Source organism: Hypoxylon fragiforme (assembly GCF_022984875.1).
Source record: "Hypoxylon fragiforme strain CBS 206.31 chromosome Unknown GGS25scaffold_7, whole genome shotgun sequence".
In the NCBI taxonomy this organism is placed as follows: domain Eukaryota; kingdom Fungi; phylum Ascomycota; class Sordariomycetes; order Xylariales; family Hypoxylaceae; genus Hypoxylon; species Hypoxylon fragiforme.
Window position 1 is genome coordinate 2725807 of NW_026054762.1, and position 26162 is coordinate 2751968.

General features: G+C 46.3%; 7 protein-coding genes across 7 annotated transcripts; 3 read left to right on the forward strand and 4 right to left on the reverse strand.

Annotated features, from left to right (window-relative positions):
* The first annotated feature begins 6833 nt into the window (after positions 1 to 6833).
* GGS25DRAFT_387782 (glutaminase A) lies at positions 6834 to 9921 on the forward strand. The gene is made up of 6 exons (XM_049258321.1): positions 6834 to 7210; positions 7293 to 7588; positions 7647 to 7810; positions 7878 to 7984; positions 8049 to 8220; positions 8293 to 9921. The coding sequence occupies exons 1-6, from the start codon at positions 7014 to 7016 to the stop codon at positions 9433 to 9435; spliced, it is 2079 nt and encodes a 692-aa protein (XP_049115042.1). The 5' UTR covers positions 6834 to 7013; the 3' UTR covers positions 9436 to 9921.
* A 1829-nt stretch (positions 9922 to 11750) lies between these two features.
* GGS25DRAFT_501092 (Neutral/alkaline nonlysosomal ceramidase) lies at positions 11751 to 15370 on the reverse strand. Its single transcript, XM_049261890.1, has 3 exons — positions 14667 to 15370; positions 13102 to 14598; positions 11751 to 12853 (listed from the first exon to the last, which is right to left on the reverse strand). The coding sequence occupies exons 1-3, from the start codon at positions 14936 to 14938 to the stop codon at positions 12211 to 12213; spliced, it is 2412 nt and encodes an 803-aa protein (XP_049115043.1). The 5' UTR covers positions 14939 to 15370; the 3' UTR covers positions 11751 to 12210.
* A 180-nt stretch (positions 15371 to 15550) lies between these two features.
* GGS25DRAFT_387940 (Pre-mRNA-splicing factor SPF27) lies at positions 15551 to 16904 on the forward strand. The gene is made up of 2 exons (XM_049258322.1): positions 15551 to 15783; positions 15855 to 16904. The coding sequence occupies exons 1-2, from the start codon at positions 15744 to 15746 to the stop codon at positions 16457 to 16459; spliced, it is 645 nt and encodes a 214-aa protein (XP_049115044.1). The 5' UTR covers positions 15551 to 15743; the 3' UTR covers positions 16460 to 16904.
* Positions 16905 to 16906: 2 nt separating this feature from the next.
* GGS25DRAFT_515258 (camp-dependent protein kinase regulatory subunit) lies at positions 16907 to 18330 on the reverse strand (the record flags this gene model as incomplete). Its single annotated transcript, XM_049263064.1, has 2 exons — positions 16907 to 17605; positions 17665 to 18330. The coding sequence occupies 2 exons, from the start codon at positions 18328 to 18330 to the stop codon at positions 16907 to 16909; spliced, it is 1365 nt and encodes a 454-aa protein (XP_049115045.1).
* A 2423-nt stretch (positions 18331 to 20753) lies between these two features.
* On the reverse strand, positions 20754 to 22746 carry GGS25DRAFT_501105 (ethanolamine-phosphate cytidylyltransferase). The gene is made up of 3 exons (XM_049261891.1): positions 22281 to 22746; positions 21433 to 22210; positions 20754 to 21366 (listed from the first exon to the last, which is right to left on the reverse strand). The coding sequence occupies exons 1-3, from the start codon at positions 22493 to 22495 to the stop codon at positions 21010 to 21012; spliced, it is 1350 nt and encodes a 449-aa protein (XP_049115046.1). The 5' UTR covers positions 22496 to 22746; the 3' UTR covers positions 20754 to 21009.
* Positions 22747 to 22869: 123 nt separating this feature from the next.
* On the forward strand, positions 22870 to 24287 carry GGS25DRAFT_388094 (phytanoyl-CoA dioxygenase). The gene is made up of 2 exons (XM_049258324.1): positions 22870 to 23048; positions 23110 to 24287. Exon 2 carries the CDS (start codon positions 23135 to 23137, stop codon positions 24116 to 24118), a length of 984 nt encoding a protein of 327 aa, XP_049115047.1. The 5' UTR covers positions 22870 to 23048; positions 23110 to 23134; the 3' UTR covers positions 24119 to 24287.
* On the reverse strand, positions 24288 to 25678 carry GGS25DRAFT_533444 (uncharacterized protein). Its single transcript, XM_049265676.1, has one exon. The coding sequence runs from the start codon at positions 25549 to 25551 to the stop codon at positions 24457 to 24459; it is 1095 nt and encodes a 364-aa protein (XP_049115048.1). The 5' UTR covers positions 25552 to 25678; the 3' UTR covers positions 24288 to 24456.
* Positions 25679 to 26162: the final 484 nt, after the last annotated feature.

Consider the following 26162-nt stretch of genomic DNA (forward strand, 5'->3'; position numbering starts at 1 on the left):
ATAATTTAGTTTTAATATTATTTATTTTTAAAGCATATTTATAATTAATTAAAAGCTTATCACTTATATTATCGTTATATTAATAAGTTATTATTATTAAAAAAACTATAATAAAAATTTAAAAATTAAAGGTATAATAATAAATAAACGAGGCGTTTAATATACGAAATAACTTAAATATATTAAGCATTTTTAACCTTTTTTTATAATCAAAAGTTTAAGTGTTTTAAGAAAATAAAGGTTAAAAAAAACCTTATAAGTTAATAATACAAAACGGCGAAACGTGTATTATTTAAATTAACAATAAACTCGTTAAATTTAAAATAATTATTATAAAGCCTTATCACCGCGATAAAACTACGTATATCCCGATCGAATTTAAATTTAAAAGTAAACTAAAAAATAAAAACGATTTAAACGAATACGTTTTAAAGTAAATATTAAAACGAGATTTAAAATTATAAGCACTTAAAAAAAGATAAAAACGTTTTTATGATAATAAGAATAAGTTAAAAAAGAATATTATTAATATAATTTAAAAAGAAGTTATCGATAAATAATTATCGATATAACTACGTAATAAAGGTAAAATTATTACGTTAAAATAATTATTTAAAGCTTTTAATGCTTAAGAAATTAAAGGCTTAATTAAATAAAGCGTATTTTTATTTAAAAAATACGACCATATTAAGCACGGTAATATTTAAATATTTAATTTACGAATTATTTAAGAAATTAAAGGTAAAGTAATAAATAACTTATATAAGAAATCAAGACTTATTATTTAAGGGTATAATAACGTGGGAAAATAAGTAATATTAACTTAATTATTAACGATTTAACAAGCAAGTTAATAAGTTATTACGGCTTTTATTTTTACGTTATTATAAAAAAGTATAATTATTTAATTACGTGACGTTACGTAAGCATATATATAATTTAACACGCCTTTTAATCGTAAGTTTTTAATATAATTATTTATTAAATTTATTTCGAAATATTTAAAAGATATTATTATAGTAATTTTTAAACCGGTTTACGAGATTATTAAAGTTAAAATATATTAATAAGTTATTTATTTTAAGCATTATTAAAAACGATTTAATATAAAAACCTTAACTTACGATTTTTATTTATTTATTATAAAATTAAACGAATGTTTTAATTTAATTAATATATAAATCGATAATATCTTTAATGTTTTCGATAAATAATTTAACCGTTTTAAAGATAAAAAATTAAAAAAAGTTAAGTTTTTAATTAAATTTAAAACTTATTTTACTAACGAAAAACCTTTAATTTTTAATAATTATATTTTATTTAAAAATATAAACGAATTATTATATTTGCGTTAAAAAAAGCAAGGAAAAAAAATTATCCTTATTAAAAAATTTATTAACGATGTTACTTAATAATATATTTAATAAAAAGCCTATAATACTTATATTATTATTATATATTAACCGGAAGTAACTTATAATATATTTAAGGTAATATAACATAAAAAGCTTAAAAAAGACGAGATTACTTAATTAAATAATAAACTTTAATAATAACTTAAAAACTTAAATAAAGGATTTTAATACGTTTTTTTTAACCTTTTAAATGTTAAATTATTTTTATTTATAAACGGATTTTTTACAAATAATAAAAACTTAAACTTATAAATAAGTTATATAATTACTTTTAAAAACGAATTAACGAATAATAACGACGCGATAAACGACGAATTTTTTAAGGTAAAAAATAACCTTATATATTAAAGCTTAATAAAATATCGAAAAGTTATTAAAAGTATTTTTATTAATAAAATATATGCGATGATTTATAATGTTAATATAAAAATTACTTTTAACGAAACTTTTATAATAATTTTAAATTAACGAAATATCTTATTAACGATTTTAATCGTAGTTTATATTAACTTTTTCTCCTTATATAAATGTTTAATTAAATTAAATATTATTAAAGAAAAAAGATTAATAATTAATATTATATTATTACGTTAATTATATAAACGCCGGAAAATTGCAAAAATTTAATAAATTTAAGAAAAAAATAACTTAATTAATGTTATAATTAAAACAAAGGTTAATAAAGCATTAAAAACATTTATTAATATTAATTACCTTATGTTACGATTATAAAAATAAGTTAAAAAAAGTTAATACATTAAAATAAAAATAAAAATAAAGTAATAAATAAAAGTAATAAACACGAGAAAAAAAAAATAATTAATGTGGGAATTATAGGGAATAATTACGTGACCCACATGGTCCGTGCCTATTTTTATAGCTTATTTTAATTAGGAAAAAATCTTTGATTTTTTTTATTTTATTAAATAACTTTAATTATACATTTATAATTTTAACCTTTTATTTATAACTTATTATAATCATGGAATCATTTTATTTATTTTAATAAGTTTTAATTTTAATATTTATAATAAAAGGAATTTATCACATTAATTTACGCTAATGTGGGATAATAACACCTTGTGGGGATTTAATTTATTAAAGACTTTAACATTATAACTAGCTTAATGATTTTTAGGACATCTTACATTCAAGGTTTACACTGGGGATGTAAAGGGGGGATAGTCGGCATTCGTCAGCCACACGAGTATTTTCCGGCAACATGGCCAAAATTTAAGCCTGCAATTGCAGGCAAAAACTTGCTTCTAACCCCCACGATGCTATTCATGTCCAGCACAATTAATCCAGGGTTGTCATGTAGGTACAATACAATGCGCTAATGCCAACTTCCTTTGGTAACTTCTGCACAACATGAGAAACAACATGATACCACGCTCCCCTGAAGCGAGGTGTCAAACACAACGAACTATTCCTTCAATTTACCACCTACCTACGTAGTAGGTACCTAGGCCTAGTATCCATATGGGTATTTGCTGGAAAATCCGAATCCCGAAAAATTCAACTGTCGAATGACCCCTCACGAGCAGGTTCGAGGTATGAAGTATGATTATTGGTGTGCATGGGGAGCATTGCATCTCTCCTCCATCACGGATTGTATCCCCGCTATCCGAGCCAAAATCAAACAACTTCAATAGCGACAACTTCCAGATCTGTGCCGTGTTTCCAATTTATCATGTGGATATCTGACTATAGCGTTTTCACAAGACAATATGTTGGCATTACAGCGACTCCATAAAGTGACTCAAAATGGCAGGTCTTCAAATATCTCTGAGTGAAAAGCCTCAGCTCGCGATTCGGCATGCGTCGAGTCGACAGCTTGGCTGCAACAGGTTAGGGACTCCAATTCGGCCGATTCGGGCGAAAGGCCACTCTTGAGCTCTAAACTCCTCGGCGATCCTCTTCTGCGCCTTTTATAAAAAAAATCAAAAGTACCTAGAGGTTACTTCATCTAAATTATCACAAAGCCAAATGCGCATTGGCTGGAAATGCGACGATGACCTCATATTTTCAGGTGTGATGATCGTCTATACAAGACCAGCCACGCCTTGCTGACAGCTCAGGCCCTAAAGAACCACGAGGCCAGCTAGGACTGCAGGTAGAGTTGCAGGTAACGTTAGCAATTGGACCAAGCTCTGCATAGCAGCCCAGGTGGCATTATTTATATTGCGGGGTAGCACGGCATATAATAGTACATACCTAGCAGTAAGTAAGTAGGTAAGTCAAATCCTTTCGCTTGCACTTCATACCGACAGTTGGGGCCACATCGTCATCCCGAGATGACAATTTTATTAGGACGGCATCTACTAGGTAGTCGGCGGGGCGGAGCTCGCACACAAAAATACTAGACCATAGAACTCTGTCAGCGACAAGATTGTTCTAGCGGCTGGGGAGTGCGATGCCAATGCTACTCTACGATCCCATGATCTTCCTAGAACGATTTTCACCTCATGTGCGGCGGTTAGTACACCTCTTTCGGAAAAGCTGGATCTTATCCCCGGATCTTCGTGAGGTAGAAAAGTCCCTAGCAGTGGGAATCCTGCGGAGGTGGAAATATGGATGCTAGTGAAGTGATCACAGTGTCTGTATTCCCCCGCGTTTTCCCCCGGCCCAAGTGGCTACCTAGGTAGTCAACACGTCACCGCCGGAAGCGCAAATGGGGCTCGCTCTATTCGCAGATGTAGGTAACTAGTTCCAAACTGTCAGCACATTCTACCACTATGATACAGCTTGTGTGACTCAAACCTGCAGTGGCACGGATCGCCTTAGGAGAAATTCATTTTAACATACGAACTTTGCGTAGAGTAGGTTTCTATGGCGTGTTATGGCGAACCGAGCGGCTGGCTACGAATCAAACAAATTTTAATTTCAAAGGCACTATTCAAGCATTGCTTGCCTTAAAAGGTACATATATTTACATAATACAGGTATGTCTCAGTTGTTGATCCCCCACGTACCTTGGTAGCTAGCTGGGTTGGGGTTCATAAAGGTCAAGTAGGTCAAGCATTTCAGGTCGAGCGAAACGGACGCAAGGGAGCAGACGGTAAGGCAATGTATTGCCATTAGTCAACTGCCCGAGTCTTAGGTACTAGGGACCTACTCACACCGACTATTAAACCACTTTCTTCTGTGAGATGCAATAGAATCTCAATAGCCAACCAGGATTGACGTAAGGGACCACGAATACTTCAACAGCTCAAGTGACAATAAAGATCGCAAACAACACCGCATAATAAGACACGAGATCTCACAACAGCCAATCAAGAGGAAGGCCAAGTACAGGGAATGAGTGTCTAACTTGACATCGTCCGTGCCAAGCTACTTTCCCCAGACTTGGGGACGACTTGGAGATAGTACCAATAAGGCTTCCCGTCCTTGGAGAAAGTTGGGGGCCGGGGACCACGGGAGCTACCTAGTACTAGCTCAGGTACCTACTAGGCACTCTCTCGGTCACCTCAATCTAAGCCGTCTAGGACTCTAGGCATGGCACGGCGTCACGGCCAAATAGCTTGATTTGAACCCTTAAAATGATGGGGAAATCGTCAAGATGCCGAGGCTGCAAACTTCGACCAAGTACTAGTCCATGTCAAACTGGTTTGCGCGGTCTTGAATACACATGTGAACTTACTACGCCGGGAAGGTGCAGTGATTTCGCAAGAAATTCTCTTTCGACGTCGTGACTCTCCTGAAATACTAGGTAGATTGCTAACCTAAGACGTATGGATTTTCCCTTCCCTCGGCGAATGAGACCCTAGAAACAGGCATTGGTTTTGGGACCAAAATTCGCTCAGCAATTCAATACATTGATGTCTAATCATTAATCATCAAATATGTTGGTTGGAAGGTAGGTAGGTAGGCAGGTTAGATATCTTACCTGTAACCTCATGTGCAGGTATGTAACTAACGACTAGGTACAGTACTAACTTGTGTACTAGTTCTTGTCAAGTAAGCAATATCATCGAAACATCGAAAGGGACTACACAATTAAATATCTAAGGGTCTGATATATCTTTTACATATAATATAGGTAATCACATAGCATGAATAAGCTTTGCGGACCTGCATAGGGGCAGAGGCCGCAGAGCCGTGCTTTGACGTGGCGGAGTAGCCAGCGCTAATTCCTTTACCTATACACTTGCGCTAACTTGTGCCCTGGAGGTTGAACGTGTTCTACACGTTTTGGTTTTCGAATACGAGCGTATGAACTCCTAGTGGCTTTCTCTGTCATACCTGTCGAGAGGTAAGCAACGTTTGCTCGATATAGAATTTCTATTTTCAACTATCACCGCAAATGCTTCGCCGGCCGGACCATCTCATTCATCCTTGGGGGTTGACAAACATTTGGAGTCAACGGCGACAAATTGACGGCTCAGGACGGGCTAACTACCTGTAGCTAACTAAGGTGACTATCTAGGGTGGCCATGTTCAATAACAATGCGAGTCATTGGACCGTCTCACGAAATGCCGCTCTCACGTAGTCACTTATGACTTGCAGATCTCCTTCCTTATGCGGGTGAGACTGGTTTCCCTACCGGCACATTCCGGCCTAATTCAACGACAAGGTAATGTAAACACAGAGACCCCATTCCGTTGGTAAATTGATTCTTTTTTCCCCATTATTTTCCCAACTGGTACAGTCTGGTGTTCTTTACTCTTACAGTGATACTGACTTAGAAGTTACTAAGTACCTGTCCACGTTTTCCAACTACCTGGTTCCTAGTTGTCGCGTGCTGGCTACCTAGGAGGTAGATATCCTTTGTCCGGAAACCTTGAGACTTATTGGCTCGTGACTAAGTTGGGCTGTCTCTTTATACCTCCATGTTTGCTGCCTTTGACTAATATGTCGTCACAAAGGTTTAGAATTTACCATAGCTCTGCTGAGCTCCTTGAGCATACTTTCGGTAGCTATGCCCAGCTTTTGTGTCTAATTAGGTCGTAACTATGTAGCTTCTGCTGTGAGGTAGGCCAAGACTGCTGAAGACAACTGGGAATACAGTCAAACCCACGCCGTGACCTGATCATGCATCGTAGCCAATGCCCAGTCTCATGACTATTTTCTTTTCTTTTCTCTCTCTCCTCCCTAGCCCTTTTGCCCAAGGCTTTTCCCCCCTGGTTCCCTGCCCGCATTGTGCTTCCACACGCTGCGAAACCTTCCTCATTTGTCGATCCATCTGATCTTGCCAGGCCAGAACGCCTCTCAGATTCTAGATTGGACTGCATAACTCGTACCAGCGAGTGATGGGGACTTTGTCTCTGTGAAATCTTATTCAAATATCAACCGTTTTGTCCCAACTTCAAATAGCTGGCAGCTCCTCTTGTCTCGCCTTCTTTTCTAAGTTTATCTCATCCCATACCTCGCCCCCGGCCCCCCTAAGGTTTCCGAGACACCGGAGCATATCTCTCTCTCCCTCCCTTCCTTCCTTATCGCCTCTCCATACACCACCCCCCCTCCCCTACTTACACTGCCCCTTTACACCCCCCCCTTTCCAACCTTCTTCAAGAACGCATCCCCCCTCCCCTCCGGCAGACCTGAGAGAGTTCGCACATCAATTTATACTTCACAACAACAACTCTGCTGCGATGGGACTCAGAAGTGCGCTACTGGCCGGGGTGGCCCTCTTCGGCAGTCTAACCCATGCTGCCTCAAGCTTTAGTCCTGCAAGACCGCCGGCGATCCCGCTAGCCGTCAAAGGCCCGTACCTAAACTCGTGGCTACAGGTTGGTTCCGATGGCGGGAACGGAGGCTATCTTGCAGGTGAATGGTCGAAATTCTGGAGGTTGGTTTTTCTGTCTTTTCTTTTTTTTCTGTTGTTGTTAGACGCACGTCGTTTATCGGGCTAGCCGCTAATAAATTTACAGCCAACAAGTAACGGGCTGGGCAGGCTACATCCGCGTGGATGGCACGCCGTACAACTGGCTGGGTGCGCCTGGCGGCGCCGACTTGGTCGACCAGACCGAGTTCTCCTACACGTCCACGCGCAGCACCTTCGTGATGAGCGTCGGCGGCAAGGTCGAGATGAACATCACGTTCTTAACTCCCGTGACCCCCTCGGACTTGAGGCGGCAATCTCTGGTCTTCTCTTACCTGGAAGTCGCCGTTCATTCGCTTGACGGCGCGAACCACGACGTCCAACTGTACGCGGACGTCTCAGCTGGTAGGTTATTACGCACGCACGCATCTCCATGGATGATACTCACACATACGTCTCACAGAATGGGCCTCGGGCGATCGGGGGGCGGTCGTCACGTGGGAGTACGACACTGCGGATGGCGTCGCGTACCATCAGTTTGCGCGCCAGAGCCAGCAGGATATGACCGAGTCGAACCAGCAGGCGAACTGGGGCAATTGGTTTTGGTCTACCAAGGACGCGGACAATGTGCGTATAGAACCTATCTTGTACATTCGCTTGAAGACTTTTGGTGGAACTAATCATGATTCTGTAGCTATCATTCCAAAGCGGTGCCGACGTGGACGTAAGAGCAGCTTTCAGAAACAACGGCGTTCTTGCAAACACAAAGGACACCAACTACCGAGCCGTTCAAGATAACTGGTACGTCATCTTTTGGATCAAGTACCTGACTACTAGCCTCTTTTGTTACTTACAACACTTTTAGGCCTGTATTTGGTTTTGCCAACGACCTTGGTTCCGTCGGTGGTGACTCTGTCTCAACGCTGTACTCGATCGGTATGACCCAGGGCGGCGCAATCAACCTCCTGGGTGAAGGAGACGGGTTGACAACGTATCCCGCGTTGTGGAACAGCTACTTCGGTTCTGACGTCGATGCTGTAAGTATTGAACTAAGCTCATAAGTAAATGTTTTTGTTGGAGTGAAACGGCACGTCTGATACGCTTGATAGATGACATTCTTCTACAACGACTACCAAGAATCCACTGGACTGGCTACCGACCTGGACAACAAAGTAGCCTCGGACTCGCTCGCAGCCGCGGGTCAAAACTACCTCACATTGACCAGTCTCAGCGTGAGGCAAACTTTCGGCGCCTTGCAGTTCACCGGCACAGACTCAGACCCGCTCGTGTTCCTCAAGGAGATCAGCTCGAACAGCGACATCCAGACCGTCGACGTGATCTTCCCGGCGATCCCGCTGATTCTGTACACGAACCCCAACCTGCTGGACTACATGCTCAAGCCGCTCTTCCTCAACCAGGAGAACGGGCACTACCCGAACACGAACGCGATCCACGACCTCGGAACCTTCCCCGTGGCGCGCGGCTACCCAGACGGCTCCGACGAGCCCATGCCGCTCGAGGAGTGCGGCAACATGATCATCATGGTTCTCGCGTACGCGCAGCGCACCAACGACAACGCCTACCTCACCGCGCACTACCCCATCCTCAAGCAGTGGGCCGGCTACCTCGTCGACGAGGCGCTCATCCCCGCCGACCAGATCTCGACCGACGACTTCGCCGGCTCGCTCGCCAACCAGACGAACCTGGGTCTCAAGGGCATCATCGGGCTGCGCGCCATGTCGGAGATCTCGGACCGCACGGGGAACTCGGACGACGCACAGACGTACCTCGACACCGCGACCTCGTACATCGCGCAGTGGCAAGGGTTCGGGCTCAACACCGCCGCGTCGCCTCCCCACGCGACCTTGAGCTACGGCGACGGCGCCTCGCACGGCCTGCTGTACAACCTGTACGCGAACTCTCTCCTCGGCTTCGAGTACGACTTCGTGCCGCAGTCGGTGTACGCGATGCAGTCGGACTTCTACCCGACCGTCGCGCTCGAGTACGGGATCCCGCTCGACACGCGCCACACGTACACCAAGACCGACTGGATGATGTGGTGCGCCGCCATCACGAGCCCCGAAACCCGCGACGTGTTCTTGCAGCTTGTGGCGGGGTGGATCGACAGCACGCCGACGAATCTCGCGCTGACGGATCTGTATGATGCGGGCACGGGCGATTATCCGCCGGGGCTGCAGTTTACGGCAAGGCCGGTGGCGGGGGGCCATTTTGCGCTGTTAGCGCTGCCGTAGGGGTGGTGATGGTGATGAGTTGACGAGGACGACAAACGAAGGTGGTGCATTCAAGGTCCAGTTTAGGGCTAGGGGTGTTGGCCGGAAGGTTCACCTGCCCCTGAACTATGCACCATGGCTTCTACCGTCCCATATTCTCTTTATGTCTTTTTTTGTTGTTGTTATATTTCACACCCTCTACAAATCCCGCCTATATACCTACCATTTACCCATTTACTTACCATACGTACCCACGACCCATAACAACCAACCAACCAACCAACCTACCTACCCTTTTTCATTTCAGCATGGCATGGCATGGCGTGGCGTGGGGGCAAATCGTACCTACCTACTCGACCTAAACCTCTCTATCTATGGGACGGACATCAATCAACGGGGTGGAAGGGGCCAGGAAGATAACAGGAGTACGGGGAAAGGACGGGCATAAAATCATACCTAACCTACCACATCGTTTTTCACGGGGGGCGGAAATATCTACTAGGTGGTCGACCTAACCACCTATCTCTACTACTAACCAACCAACTTAACTTGCTTATATATATATACTTTGATCTGATATCGATACTTAGAAAGCTGGAGGTTATATCTTTATTTTTCCATATTACTTATATAAGCATTTACTCTTACTATATCCATCTACCTTGTTTAAATTTCGTTAGGCACCGTTTTACGCCATCGAAGTCATTTTTTTCCCAGTCGATAGATAATAGGTTGTATGGTTTGGGGCGTTCAACTTGCTGAGTCTGCCTGCCTTCTTGTGGAGCTACCTACCTACCTAGGTATGTAGGTTAGGGACACAGCTTCGTCAAGTCCTCCGATACCTACCTAGACACACCATTATCTCAAGCGATGTTCCCGCGAACCGATCTTCCGTCAACACGATAGCGATAGTGCGATCAAGATCGCCAGGCACGGAGCCTAACGCGTCTATCTATCTATCTAGGTATACACCTATATATTTCATCACATGTCTCACCTAATATATCCCGATGTCTCAAGCCCCGAGAGAAAAGGAATGGGGCAGACATAACGAGTAAAACAAAGCGCAGCTCTAGGTAGTGCACAATACATTTCACGAGTGTCTGAAGCCCAGAGTCTAGCTAGTCCATCACACGGCTCCGTGAGACATCCCAAGACAGAGCAGGAGGTGCAAGGGGACGGATGAACTGAACTGAACTGAACTGCATACCTACATAGGTTCCTAAGAGTAAACATTACATAGGTGCCCAAGGTGCCTGAGACACGCGACGACGATCGGGTCGAGAGCGCGCTATTGCACATATGTATGTACCTCCTTACATCACTGGTACCTGCATAAGTACCTACCTAGGTATGCTTTTGTAAATATGAGACATGGGGTTTGTTTACACATTCTACCTTTTGGCACCGCCACCTACTTTGGTGAGGCGATGGGAGGAAGAAGGCGAAAGGGGAACTACATCCAGGACTTGGGTAAAGCCTACCTACCTACCTACCTACCTAAGCACTGGGGATGTATGTATAAGCACAGCAACCTTTGTTAAAACGCGACGGCGGTACTTTGATGACGGGTATTAGCTTCTTTCTCATCTCGGTAGGAGAGTCCATTCCCTGAGAGAAGAACGTGAGTAACTATCTAGTCAGAGACACAGATCTGAGATATCTAAGTAAGGGGTGTCAAATTGAAGAATTCCCGAACCCAGCACTAATCCCCTGAGGCTACCTAAATCTCAAGCAGGGCATACAATATATGAATCTCTCGTGCGCCCCCCCCCCCCCATCGCACTACATACTGCACACCTACCTATGTAGGTCCATACCCAAACCTCCTTTTCTTTTCCTTTTCCCTGCCCGTTTACATTCGATTAGATACCTACCTACCTACCTACCTACCTCCCCTCCCAACCACCCACCCGCATACCTAACCTACTCACATACATATGTACATCTATCTAACCTAGATCATATGTACCTAGGTAGCTCGTATCTATCTACCTAGCACAGGTAACTATATAGTAATAAAAGTGACATATCTCATGCCTTTATTTCTACTTACTCGGTAGTTAGATACATGGATGCATGCATGCACCACTATGTAGGTAGGTAGGTAGGGGACACGTCAATGATGAGATGTGATATCACATGCATACCTACCAAACTTCTTAACTCTGAAAGCTAGAATAAAGAAAAAAAACAAAAGAAAAAAAAAGAAAAAAAAAACAAGCATAAGCTGCACACCGCAAGAACGGAAAAAGCCAAGCCAAGAGCGATATCCAGGTATGTAAGAATAGATTAACCTACATGCATGCCTACATAGGTCGGTAGGTAGGTTGGTAGTGGAATCCAGGTAGGTAGGTACCCTTCGAGGCTCAAGTCTAACTATGTAAGTGCACACACACACACTCCCTCTTTCTCCACGATATACATACGAAGCAACATCAGACAAGTATTTTTGAGTTACGATCAGTTCAATGTTCCTCGTATTATCGGATCTCGATGAACCCTAACCTAACACATACATACTACCTTGGTATATACCTACCAAGGTAGGTAGGTACACAGTTTCTACCAGGCCCTTGGGACTTTTGAGCAATTTTGCACATACACGTGCAGCCCTCAGTGTTCTAACCTAACGTAACGAAACGAGATCGTACATATCTACCCACATGTGCCTACCTAAGCAAGTAGGTAGGTAATGCCCGCTAGGCACTCTGGATGTAAGACCAAACTCCTAAAGATATCGTATGTCGTGAATACCTAAAGACAAGCCTTCTAGCTTCCGCTTCACGTGCAACATCACATCTCCGGCTCCACAAGCTCAAACACCCCACTAACGCCCTCAAACGGCGTAATCTTCCCCGTGAGCCCCTTCGCATCACCAAAATATCTCAGACGGTACCGCCCCGGTTCCGCCACCGGATCCGCCGCCGTCTCCCACGTGACGTCGACCTCGCTAGTACCCAGGAGCTCGCTGGTGCGGCGCCAGCGGAAGACCAGGTGCCAGTCGCCGTCGTCACGCACGACTTTCCATGCATCCTGGTCCCGCGGGCGTTCCTTGCGTAACTCTTCATCCTTAGAGTCAGTAGCAGTAGTAGGCAAAGTGACAAACTTCTCCACCACGGCGTAAGTCTGCTCGAGCCTGAGGTTGTTTCTCGGGTTAGCACCGACGAACGTCGCCGTGACCTGCGCGCCCTTGTGATAGACCTCTTCGACGTCCTGCTTGACATCGCCGAAGCCTTTGAAGAATGGCGGCGAGTCGTGAATGACGTGCGGGATGAAGCTAAGGCTTCGGTTGCTGTTGTTCGGCGGCTCCGGACCCCTTGGCGGCCGGCTGCTAGCCGACGAACTGAGGTACGGTATCCATGATAGGGTGACGTTGATGTACGCTGCCAATGTGTGCGGCCCATACAGTGTGCTCGCACCCTCGTAACGCTGAATCCTATTGTTGAGAAAAAAAGAATATTAGCTCTCCAAGTTCAGATAGCACGTTGAACTTCTCGTATATAAACTGAAATTAAACCAAGGAAATGGGCAATAGATCCGCAAAGATGGAATAATATGACTTGACAAGAATACGATGACGGGGCATGATTAAAGTGTTGGTGAAAAGAAACATGCTGGTAAATACGAGAAAGATCACGAGTGAATACATGCACGATAAATCCAACTCAATCCAAGTTTACTTACCCGTACTCTTCCTCCGTGGTGATGTAATGCGTGTAGCTGTTCGCAGGTCCACCTAGAACGACGACGGGGGGTGCTGACAGAGTCTCGCTTGCAAACAAGGCTGCCACCTCGTTGCCAACAGCGTTCTTCCACCGCCTTCCGGCCATGGTAGACGCTTCGCCTGGACTGACAATGATCACCAGCTGTCCAACGCGGAATATTTGCATGTCGACAACATTCGGCGTCCACTGATACGGGCTGGAAACCTCACCGACATCCAGCAAGATTGGCTTAGGGGACTGGCACGCAACCTGCTCTTCCGATGGTTCCTTGAGTAAGCCACCGACTACATGCCACATCGGCGATGTATTGGAAGAGTCGTTATTATGCTGAGTAAAATCGAAAGCTCCGGGACCATCCGAAGTACCGGCAGCGAAGGAGTAGCCGAGTGCAGCCGGGCATGTCTCAACTTCTGTTCCGTTTGAAAGTTGAAATCGATGATTCGACATGTTGTGGAAAGTGTGAAAGGATTTGACTCCACGTCCGGTGACCGGCGTTGGTGTTTCATTGAGGTAGTCGTACAGTTTTCTCGCAGGCTCAAATTGACGTTTGCCAATCTCGAAGCACGACGAAGTTCCTTGGTCATTTTCCGTGAAGAAAGGCCCTCGCGCATGACACTTTTGGGATCTTCCGTCACTGCAGGTGCTGTTTTCAAAACTACACCTTTCCCCTGACCCATCCTCACACCATGCGCCAAGGACATTAGGACTGGTGTCGCCAACATTGGCCTGGGAGAACCCGGCTACGAATCCCTCGGCGGCAGTATCATCGTCAGCAACGCTCTTCTCGAATAGATATGCCGCGACTCCTTTGTTATCGCCAGATATCAGGGTATTATTACCAAGCATCGAAGTGCCATGAGTAGGGAACCAAGTCAAGACACCAATGTTCTTGCCATCTGATGCTCGCTGAAACTTAAGGAGCGTTAGATCCTTTTCCACAGATCCATCGTCTTCAGAACTGATGTTGTATCTTGCACGCTCTTCCTCTGGATTCGCGAGATATGCAAAGAGACTTCGGTTGATGTTCGCCCCAAATACTTTGGTCGATCCGATGCTGAGGCTCCCCGGTGTTAAGCTTTCGTGCGCGCGGCGGATAGATAGGAGAGCACCATCAACTATTGCCCTATAGCTCTGCTGGTCGAAGCCTTTGCTCGTGATCTGAGGCAGCAGATAGTTCAGCCAGGCACCAGGGCCCGAATGTGAATGAGTGCCGGTGACGGCTAGATTGTGATGGCCATAGTCCACATACTCGGACCCAAGCTCTTCTAAACCAGACAGGATTCCATATCTAACCGCGGTATCGCCCGACTGTGTGTCAAGAACGAGATATACGAATCTATCGGACGGGTTGGCAGGGTCGGCTACGATGAAAGCTCGCGAATAGAGTCGTTGACGCAAACCAGTTCCGATCTGATGTGGGTCTGCATATCCCATCAAGTTGATCTCGACGCAGGGGCTATCACCAGTAAAGTATAAACATGCAGTCGAACATGAAGCTACCAATAAACAAATAATAGTGCTTACCCAGTTATGTCAGCCTTGCCTACTCCAATGAGGTACTCATCCTCATGATGCGCCGTTGACGCCGTTGCACTCTCTCCGCTGTGGAGACTCCCCCATAGGCTGAAATCCTGCAGCGAAGCCCCCGACAGAAAAGATGTAAGTAATAGTAAGGTCGGAGCGAATATTATGACGACGATGAATGCAGCGATTGGATTACGATGATAAGGGGTTTGACGCGATGCCGGAGACGGCGGAGCATGCCCAGCATTCTCAGCACGCAGGTCCCACCGCATCTTGAATCCCGTCTCACGTTCTATGAAACTCTACAAGGACGGTTCGATAGTACGGATGTAGTATGTAATGTATTACTCGGTACGAAAAGATTCGACCCAAAGTTTCTAACCTAGTAGTCAATATGAATGAGCTGTTTAAAGATTGACGAACGAGTCATTCACCGAAGCCCCAAGAGCTTCAGCGGCGATCTTGTGCTTGGAACAAGACAGCGGTAAGGGTCCATTCCTGGAAATTAACTAAGGCTATCATGGATTAAAAGAGTACATGTATGTAACTTGTTAGGTATGGGAAGTACTTTGGTCTAGAACGCCTTGTAACCTAAAATGATGTGAAATTCATGTGTGTTCATGTGTGTTCATGTGTTGTATTTCAATGTTGAAATATTGACAAGGCAAATTAAGGGTTTAAGTGCATCCTCATTGTGATATAGATGGTACGTCATTAAAAGCCTAGCCCCAGCTGGTGACGTCCCGTTGTATGGATGCAGCGTATGGAATAATAGCAGCTGCCAACAGCTGAAGCAGTGTACCCTAGTGATCCTTGTAAGCCAATGCTGATAACGATAACTAACGATAACGATAACTATATCAAATTCCCAATCGCAAGCTTACCTAGTTACTTGCTGCTGTCGCTTTAGTTAATCCCATTCGCGCCTCTATACCTTCATTCATTATTCCTTCATTCATTTAGCCAGCGACGGACAGGATACACGACGAACAACGATAAAAAAATAGACAACATATACCAAGCAACCTTGAAACCAATCACCAAAACCTTTATACCAACTTGCCTATACCAACAAACATGTCGTCCATCCGCACCACAGTCCACGAGTCTCTCCCTTGTACGCCTCCCCAATCCAATCCAATCCAATCCAATCCAACCCAATCACCACAATTAACTAACAAACACCAGACGTCGACCCCGAACCAACCCCCGCCGAGCGCGCCGCAGCCGAATCCCTGATCGCCGCCGAACAACAATCCACCTCCACCTCCACCTCCCCTTCCACCCTACTACCCCCAACCTACACACCAACCTTCACCCCCCTCATGACCGCCGAGCTCTCGCGCATCGCCACCAAAGCCCCCCTCCGCGCCATCGACCTCTCCCGCTACGAAGCCACACCCTCCTCCCCCCCATCATCCCCATCCTCCCAGAAGACCCTCGCCCCCCTCCTCGCCCGCGCCTACACATCCTCCGCGTACCTCTCGTCGCGGCACACGCACCTCCAGCTCCTCGACGCCTACGGCAAGAACGCGTGGCTCGTGGGGAACTACCAGCTGGAAGCCGAGCTCCAGTCCCTGGAGCGCGACCTCGCCTCCGCGAAGCGCGAGATCGACGTGCTGACCATCGAGCGGCGGCGCGCGCAGGACGCCGTGGCCGGCGAGCTCACCGCCCTGGACGACAACTGGCGCCGCGGCGTCGGGCGCGTCCTCGAGACCGAGGTCGCCACCGAGGCCCTGCGGCTGCAGGTTTTGGAGAAGCAGCGGGAGGGGGTTGCTGGTGGGATGAGTTGAATGGAGAGGATTGGAACGGAATGAAATTGAATCGAGATAAATCATAATAATTACCTATACAACTATTACCGGTACCTACAGTTATATCGCCAAGGGCACGGTACTTTGCGTACCTAATGGGCTTATAAATGGATCAGATGGAGGATGGTGAAAAGTACAAAAAAAAAAAATTACGAAATAATCACGATACTGAGCGAATAGCCAACATTGACACTGATTTGAGGTTCTGATGAGGCAGCTCTAAAATGGGTTGATAATGCCTCTGCTGCGGTATCAATAAGTATTGAATAGTAAACCTAGGTACTCAACACAAAAAAAACGAGGGTAATTCCGAGAACGCCTCCTAAAACTAAGTTCGCCATCCGTTTGTCTAAAACTACCTTTCCCCCTAAAGTACCATGTATCTCGCCCCAGGTCTGTACATATTACACAGGCACCTATTCAAGCCTATGAATGTAAGGGGTCCACATCTTCCACTCCTGATTTGACACCCACGTACTTAGTTCTCCGCATGAGGCCCTCAACAGGTCCAAGTAGTCGTTGAAATGCATTTTTGCCAAGTGTTGCAACCTTCACCTCGGTAGTGCTGATCACGTCCGCTGCTCGTGGCTTGTCGTCTAGGAGCGCGAGCTCACCGAAGAAATCGCCTTTTTTGTAATGTTTGACAGAATTGGTGGCGCCATTCTTGTAGGCATCCGCTTCGCCATCTTCTAGTAAGAAGAATGACTTCCCAATGTCGCCTTGCTTGATTATTCTGTAGCCCTTCGGGAATTTTTTGGTTTCCAGCGCATCGGCAATCTTAGATCTCTCATAAGGAGTAAGGGATTTTAGGAGCGGTACTTCCTCTAGGAAGCTTTCGTATAGGCGTCTACGGGCAAATGTAGATTCCATGAGGATTCGACGGAATGTGACGCGGTCGAGAGCCCATAACGTGCAGCTTGATTCGGCGGAAATAACAGTGGCGGCTCTCGGCGCGTTGTACATCAAAGCCAGCTCACCAAAAGAGCCTCCAGATTGGATGGTGCTCACTTGGTGGCCCATTCCATCTGGACCAGGTTGTAGTGCGCCTGAGTCGTGGACATACACATCGAAGGAACCCTTTTCAACGATGTAAAAGTAGTCGCCTGCATCTCCCTGGGTAATAACCTAAACGCGTAAAATCTTAGCGAAACATTCCCCAAGTAAGTTGAAAGGGGTCATCTTACTTTTATGCCCTTGGCAGGAATTGGCTTTTCCTGTAGAGCACCAAGAATTTGCGCGTTTTGCTCGTCGTCGAGGTGACTGAACAAGAAATTTCCTTCGATGGCTTTCTTTAGCCTCTCTAACTGATGTGGAGCTTTGGGATATGATGGAGGTGTCCAGTTATCATTGACATCTGCTACTGGCTTAAGCGATTCGGCAGAAACAGAAGTACGGCGACCAAAATTGTATTCGGCGGGATAACTATCGGGATTCGGTGGTGTTCTCATCGCGGAAGGGGGTCCATCTATCGACCCGTCACCTCCAAAAGGGCCACGGAAAGTAGCGCCTGACATATTAGTTATACCGAATGATGGAGTCGTGGGAGAAGTAATCGTGTCATTCTCATCTTCCTCCATCACATTCAGCAAAGGCCCGGACGGCCCATTGCTAGCCTCGGGTCTGGGTGCCTCCATACCAAAGGGGTTCGAGTTTCCCGCAAAGGGGCTTGTGAATGCTGTTCCTGACATTGTTCCAGCACTGATAAGTTGTCTAAAATATAAGTTGCGTTCGACGGCGAGACGACGGAGGAAATAATCGGAGCAAAATTGAAGGATGTCGGGAGGATTCTTGAGTCGAATCTGATTCTCAAGAGCTACTATCTCATCTTTGTAAGCAGCAGGCAGAGACATGATGCACGAGGCTGAAAGGCAACAGTAAGGCAAGGCAAGCAATGAATGAATGAATGTCTTTTTTCTCAAAACTAAAGGAATGTGTTTGAATGGAAAAGCAAAGATGTACCAAACAAGGGATAATAGATCGTGAAAAGGGAATGGAAAAGGCTAATTGTATTTATTACCTGGGGGGATGATCTTAGGGAAATATGGGCGCAAGATGGGTCTTGCTGACTAGTGGTCCTCCAGGGCTATCTAGAGATTGAAGGTACTAGCATATCCAGCTAGGATTAGCCGAAGGCTTTGCTTCTAATATGATGAAGGAGGGTTGTGTTTTGAAAATGACAGGGCGCTTAGGGAAGGTGAATGTGCTAAGTTGCTACACAAGGCGAGGCTATGCTCACGTATTTGGCAGCGAGAACGAGAATTGAGAATATCGCAGATGTTTGCGTACGCAAGGCAGGCAAGATATCCTAGATGATATTCGATAATGTGCTGCTGCTGCTGCTGAGAGCTGAAAAAGAGGATAAAGTGAAAAGCGTAGGTATGTACAAAAGCAGAAAAAGTGAAAACGACAAAGCTGAAATGAACCGGGGGGGTTTAAAGCATGGACACTTCATGAAAACCAGGTTCGCAGTAGCTGGCAATGTCAAAAATGCAAGCGGGATCCATGGATAGTAAAAAGTGCAAAGCTATAGCTAGGTACTTACAATTGGGTTCGTAAATGATATAAGATCGCCTTGCCCGTTGCCTAGATCTTTCTTTTTCTTTGCTCTGAATTGAGAGGAGCTAAACGGTTTTGGGTCTTCGTCTGCCTTTTGATCACGACGCGAAAGCAGCTTCCAAAGGGTCCGAGGAGTTTAAGGTGTTTGAAGACGAACAGAAAGATGGGAGGAGAGGGGTAGAGTCGAAGTCAAATCTGTCCAATCTTTTTGATCCTCAATGCTTAGTACCCAAGGTAGGTGTACGTTTTGCGAAAAGGAAATAATAACCTATTATTTTCCTTTGATGAGGCCTTAACAAAATGGTAAACACATAGGCAGAAAGTTGCTGTTTGTTGTTACAAGTATCGTCTTGTCTGTGGCAAAGAGTGACGATTGAGGGGATCAGTTGGAAGAGCATTGAAGATCACGAATTATGCCTGGCCCTTGAGACTTTGGGGGAGTGGGGCATATCCAAGACGCCATTCCCCAGTTAAAGCCTAAGAGAGTTCAGGAAGGGCCCATTGTTGGCCCCAGCTCCTTTTTCCTTGAAGCTTCTTTTCGTTCTTCGCGGCTTCCAGAATGATGCACAGACCACAAGAATATCCGTGTCCTACTGTACTATGTAGGTACCATGAGGTACTTATGGTACCTGCTGTGACAACATCTGCAGCTGTTCAGTGCAGCTTGCCCAGGTGGGCCACGGAATTGCCAGGAGAGTCATTACCCCATTACGCACTTAAACGTGATGCAACCTAATTTCAGAATCAATAAAAATCTAAATAGACACGACGGTTGGACTCTTGGTAACATTTGATTTTGTTTCTAATTTTATTTAAGGTCTAGTAGGGGATAATTATGTATAAGTAATGTGTAATTCATTCTTTTTATGAAGTAACTACCTAGGTATGGATCAAGTAGCACTTGGTATAATACATAGTAGAACTCATAAAAAAAGGAGATACACATATCCATCATTGATGCATGTAATTGTGTAACTACAGCCAGTGACAGGTAGTGGTTCTTTTTAATGCCGAAGGGCGTTTATTAATTCTCACGTCACTCTAGATCGGGATCACCCTTCTTCTTTCCTCCTTCTGGAAAATACACTATAACTTTACTTGGCCCGAGCTCCTAACTTCCTAACTGTCAAAACGGCTTTTATTACATTACATATTCCCCTTTTGCTCTTACTGCAGGCAATCCCGAAATTTTCCTTTTTCTTACACTTATTGTAAGCCAACTCCTTTAAGACAGCTCCTTTTTTTCACACAAGAGATAAGATTGGATAATCTCACCGCTTATTCTTCCATATGATCTGAGTCTGACTGATGACTGAAAATTTCACTGCAATGGAGGTATTCAACATACAAGGAATGAAAGCCGGGCTTCGGTATTATCTGCCATGGATGGCGTCGGTCATTTACGGAATATAATGCAGCAATGCTGCAACCAGTCAAGCAATCATTCAGTTATGTAAACACAACACAGCATAGATTAGGTATGTACGCCGTACCATGATACGCATTGCATTCAATGTTCGGAGCTCCAGTCACTTGCATTCATCATGTCATATACATCCTATCTAGGTGCAATGCCTCGTAAGTATCCTCCCTATTCAATCCTATGAAGTTCATCTAACCTAGGTTAGTGCTTTACTCTACCTACCTAATCAACTCGCATATTCTAAAGCGAGTAAATGACTAAAGCAGCCTACAAAGCATAGAGACTTGTTATGAATTTGGTTTAGCCCAAAACTTTCCGTTTAGTATCTAAGATGACTTGACCCCCTAAAAGAGCTGTGTGATAAATGCATGTGGCTTTATTTGAGTCAGACACCTAGGTAATCATTATCTACTACACCACTACGTAGTAGACCGGCTTTTTTTTCAGCTCCTATCTCCTATTCGCCATAAATGATGCACCCCAACGGGTAACCTACTACAAAAGCTTCTAGCTTAGGTATATGCATAATGAGACATATCTAAGTTTGTGCTTATGTGCTGGACGCTAATTTCTCTTCTTTGAGGCGTTGCTCCTCCTCTAATATCTCCCTATGTCGGTGCGCAGCTTCACCCGCAGCCTTCACACCCTTTTTCCTCTGTCGTTCCTCGTAGAGATCTCTGCTCTTCATGATGCGTTGCACAATGGTTCCAGCGTTCACGCCCTGGAAGTCATGGCGCGGAACCTCCTGGAAAATACCCATCTCTTTGGGCGCCACATACGGGTCGTACGAGAGGGGCATAAAAGAAGTCGGTCCGTGGTACACAGCGTCAGGGGTACCCCAGGGCGAGCTCGTGAGATAAGATTTACCAGGCGAAAATGGTGCACCGAATACTACGGCATTAACATACTATAAATAAATTATTAATTAGCATTGTGGCATCGAAGGGAAAATGAATGAAAGGAGATTGCCTACTCGACACTGGAGCACGCAAAGGCCACGCTCGTAGATATTCATGATGGGATAGTTGACCCCTTTCCAGGAATTGATGACCTCGTCGTCATGTACACCGGCGACTACGAAAACGGGGCCATAATCGGCACCCTTACCACGGCGCTCGTCGATGGCCTGTTGGTCGTACCAACCTTCCTTTTTTGCTAGGGCCTCTTCGGTCAATATGACTTGACGGAGAAATTCGATATGTCCGCTGGAAAAAAGGTCAAACCCTCCATCAACGTAGACCACTCTTTGACCTGGCTTCGGTCCTGGCCCTTTGAGTAAGGAGCGGTATGAACCTTTTTCTTCCGGACTCCCCGTTTCCTCCGTTTTGGAAACTTGTGAAGCTGACCAAAAGTAGACATCCGCGCCCGGTTGTTTTCCTGTTTCGTTGGTTGCATATTGTTGAATGCGATTTAACATCGCCTGACCCTCCGATTTCCTCTCGGCTGGGGTGCCGCTACCTTCTTCGCCGGCCAACATCCTTTCCAAGGATTTGATAAAATGCGTCCTGGTGCACAGTAGCATGCGCCCGACTAGATCGGTGGTGGATATACTAGGCGTACGCTTGACAACCTTGAATCGACCTGCTGCTTTCACGAAGCGGTAGCAGTCCTCACCGCTGCTGTCAGAGGTGATATCATCTCCATGAACCACGTATTTGCAACCGAAATGACTTATGAAGTCTAGCCGGGTGACATAAGGCGCATGTGCTACGGATCTAGTGACCCAACGACAGGCATCTACAGCAGCGAGTCTTTTTCGTGCAAGCCCAAGAGATCAGCAGAAGGCTCTTCAGAGTATAACCTAGGAAGAGCTATCCGTACCGTTCCCGTAGATTCATAACCGTCGGCCCTTTATTCTCCAGGATCGCCTCATCAGAATGTACGCCGACGTAGAGCTCGGTCCCCAGTTGGCGAGCTTGTAACATAGCACCGGCGTGGCCATGATGGAAGAAGTCCCAACAGCCATCAACCCAAATGCGGTCAGCTAGAAGCTCTGGGGCTGGTGGTCCGGATAGAACCTCTTGTTCTGAGTTCATCGTAGGTGTAGTGCGGCGTAGTGTAGGTATGGTGTGATGGTTGTGTAGGGAATCATGTATCGTAGATAGCTAATCGTAGGTATATAATTCGTATGTCCAAGATGACAATAGTAGTAGGTAGCACTGAGTGAAGCTTCAACGTTGCAACTTGAAAGTATTAAATTACTTACTGCCTTAGTACAAAGCTAAACACTGTTTGCGCATTCTTCTAAAACTGTAAGAGAGTACCTAGTACTACTAGTAGTACTGTGATAGTACTGTGATTACCGTGATTACCTACATGCAGTAACCTTGGAAGCTACCCGGTCATATGTACCCACTTCCAAGGATGACCCCTCTTCTTAGAACGTTGAACTCTTATCGACAAAGGCTAACCTAAGCTTCTGTGACCCCACTATCGTATGTGGACATTCATCTACACCAGCATCGCAACTCCCCGGGTTCTTTAAAGTTTACTATGTACCTAGGAGATCTACATACTACCTAGGTATATATTACATAGTACTATATGTAAGTAGCGACTTCAATGGCATTTATTTACAATACTTACGTAGTACAACTACCAGACCTAATAATTGTTTGTAAATAAGTCTAACCTACTTACATAAGTAAAGTTATCCTATTAGTCAACCCTCAACAATGGCACCGGCGGAAACCACGGGAGGCTTAACCCCCTCGCAACTCGCCGCCTTCTGGCGCGATGGCTACCTCGTCATCCCGAACGCACTCCCGCCCACGACAGTCAAAGCACTACTCGACGAAACCCACGCTCTTCTCGAAGGATTCTCCCTATCAGACCATCCCATGACACGATTCAGTACAGGCGAGAAATCCGCTCACGTCGGGGACGACTACTTTCTCTCGTCGGGCGACAAAGTGCGCTTCTTCTTCGAGGAAGACGCCTTCGACGCCTCGGGCAACCTGACGAAGCCCAAGGAGCGCGCCATCAACAAGATCGGCCACGCCCTGCACGCCCTGTCGCCGCCCTTCGCCGCCCTCCTCGACCCGGCGCTAAATCCCGATCTGCTAGGTGCCGGGTCTAGCGGTGGTAGCGTGGCGGTCGGCCACAAGGAGAGCCACCCCGCCGCCATCGCGCGTGCGCTCGGCTTCCGCGACCCGAGGTGTCTGCAGAGCATGATCATATGCAAACAGCCCGAGATTGGTGGCGCTGTGCCCCCGCATCAGGACACCACGTTCCTCTACACGGACCCGCCGAGCGCCGTCGGCTTCTGGTATGCGCTCGAGGATGCAACGGCTGAGAATGGGTGCTTGAGTTTTCTGCCCGGCAGCCACAGGTGGGCGCCCGTGAAGCAGCGCTTCGTCCGTGCGGATACCGGCGGGACCGGGTTCATAAACAATGATGGCCCGAAGTTTCCGGTTGGGGATGAGTACGGAGAGAAGGAAGGGCAGAGCGAGGACGGCGAGTATAAGCTAGGCGAAGTCAAGGCTGGATCCTTGGTTCTGATCCACGGCAACCTGCTGCACAAGAGCGAAAGGAATACGAGCCAAAAGGGACGGATCATCTACACATTCCACGTCATCGAGGGAGAAGGGACAAAGTACGACGAGCGAAATTGGCTACAGCCACCGGCGGATGGGCTCACGCGGCTTTATAGAGAATAAGTGATGCAAATGTATCATGTTGGTAGTGTATTAGATATTTTGAAGCCCCCCTATCCCACCATCCAATGTTTTTGAATATCCATGAACCGCCAAAGGCAAAACTCCAATCGCCATCCCCAAACCACTTTAGGGATATATTCCATCCCATATAGATACCACCAGGTACACATACACATACATGCCATACACCAGATAGCAGTTAGCCTTAATACAAATACACCGATATCACCCCTTTCCCGTTCCTATAACGCCACGCCAGGTTATCCCGAACCTTCTAGGCAGGTAGGTACTTGTTTTGTTTGTTTCTTTTCTTTCTTTCTTCCTTGATTCTCCTTTTTTCAGGGATACATCAAACTCTTCGCGTAATCCGCCCGGCTCGGGAGTTTCCGTTCGAACACCTCCCTCTTATCCCCACCCATACCACTACCATCCTCCCTCGTCTGCAAAAACGAGCACGGCTTCCCCTCCTCTTTAACACCCTCACACTTCGGGCGGACGAGAAAAACCCCCCTAGGCTCAGGAGTCTTGGGAATAGCGCCCAGCCTGCCCAGGACGCGCATGACCTGTGCGAGCTGCATGCGGATGTACCGCCAGCCGGCGACGACGACGTGCTCGCCGATGATGTTGTTGGCGTAGTAGAGGCCGTCGTACAATGTCGGGATATCCATGAGCGCGCCGGCCCGCGCGCGGCAGCACTCGGGCTCCCGCGCCGTCTCCGCCGTCGACCGCCCCTCCCAGCTCCGCTGCGGCACCACCCAGTGCACCCGCTCGATCGACGGCATCACGGCGTACGCGCCGATGAGTACTTTTACTACGTTCTCCCCCTCGTGCATCGACAGGTGGTGGAAGGCGACGTTGCGCACGCTGCGCAGGCCGTCGATCGCGCTGTGCTGGTTGTTTTCCTCCTCTTCCTCCTCTTCTTCATCTTCCCTCTCGTATTCTGTATCCTCCATTATCTCATCCTCATCTTTCTTATCTTCACCATCGTATTCATCTCCTGGGTATCGATCATGACGCTGAGCATCACCACTACCACCACCACCACCACCACCACGCGCCAACGCACCCCCCGCAGAAAACGCCCCATCAAACGTGTGCTCGGCGTCGAAGTACAATATATCGATCTCGGGGCGGAACCAGGCGGCCGTCGACGACAGCGCCGCGGCGCCCCGCAGCTCCCGGTACCCGTGCGCGGCGCAGTACGACGCCGCGGCCTCGCGCGCCTCGCGGCACACCTGCACGCCCGCCGGCGCGGCCGGCCTGTGCCAGTACGAGAACCTGTCGCCCTCCGGGTGGATGGCCTTGACGTGGAAGAGCCGTGCGGGCAGCGAGTCGAGATAGGTGTCCCAGATCGCGCGCCGCAGGTCGTAGGGGAGGTCGTTGAAGAGGTCGAATCGCGTGGGCGGTGCTGACATTTGTTCTTGTGCTGCCATTTTGTGGGAGTGTAGATGCTAGGGTAGGTTCCTAGGTAGGTAGATGTGTGGCTATTCAGAGAGTATGCAGAGTACTGTGTATGTATGGGGTAGGTAGGTAGGTAGGTAGGTAAGATAGTAATATGTAACTCGCTTTTCATCTACCAACAATAATATGATGCGTTCGATTTCCAATGCAGGTCTGTAAGTAAGTAAGTAAGTAAGTAAGTAGGCATGTATATGTATAAGCACCAGGTCGGGATGTACACTGATTATAAACGATCTATCAAATGGATACAACCAATCCCCGATCCCTACCTAGGTAGGTACAAAACGAAAAAAAGGGGGGAAGGAGACAGCGGAGCGGGGGGGGGGTCGCGAGATTCGGGCCCCGTTCGTGCCTTTGGCAATAACTACCGTTACTCTTATATTAATTACATACTTACATACTTACATACCTATGCCAGAATCATACTACGTGAAAAAAAAACCCCTGCTGACGATCATTCGAGACTCCGACAATTCGCGGCGCTGCCAGAGTTGGCCTCTTACTCTCTCTCTCTTTCTCTCGCTGATTCTCTCGCGCTTAACCGGGGTTCGGCAGGATGCATTCCCACTCCTTTCTTTCTACA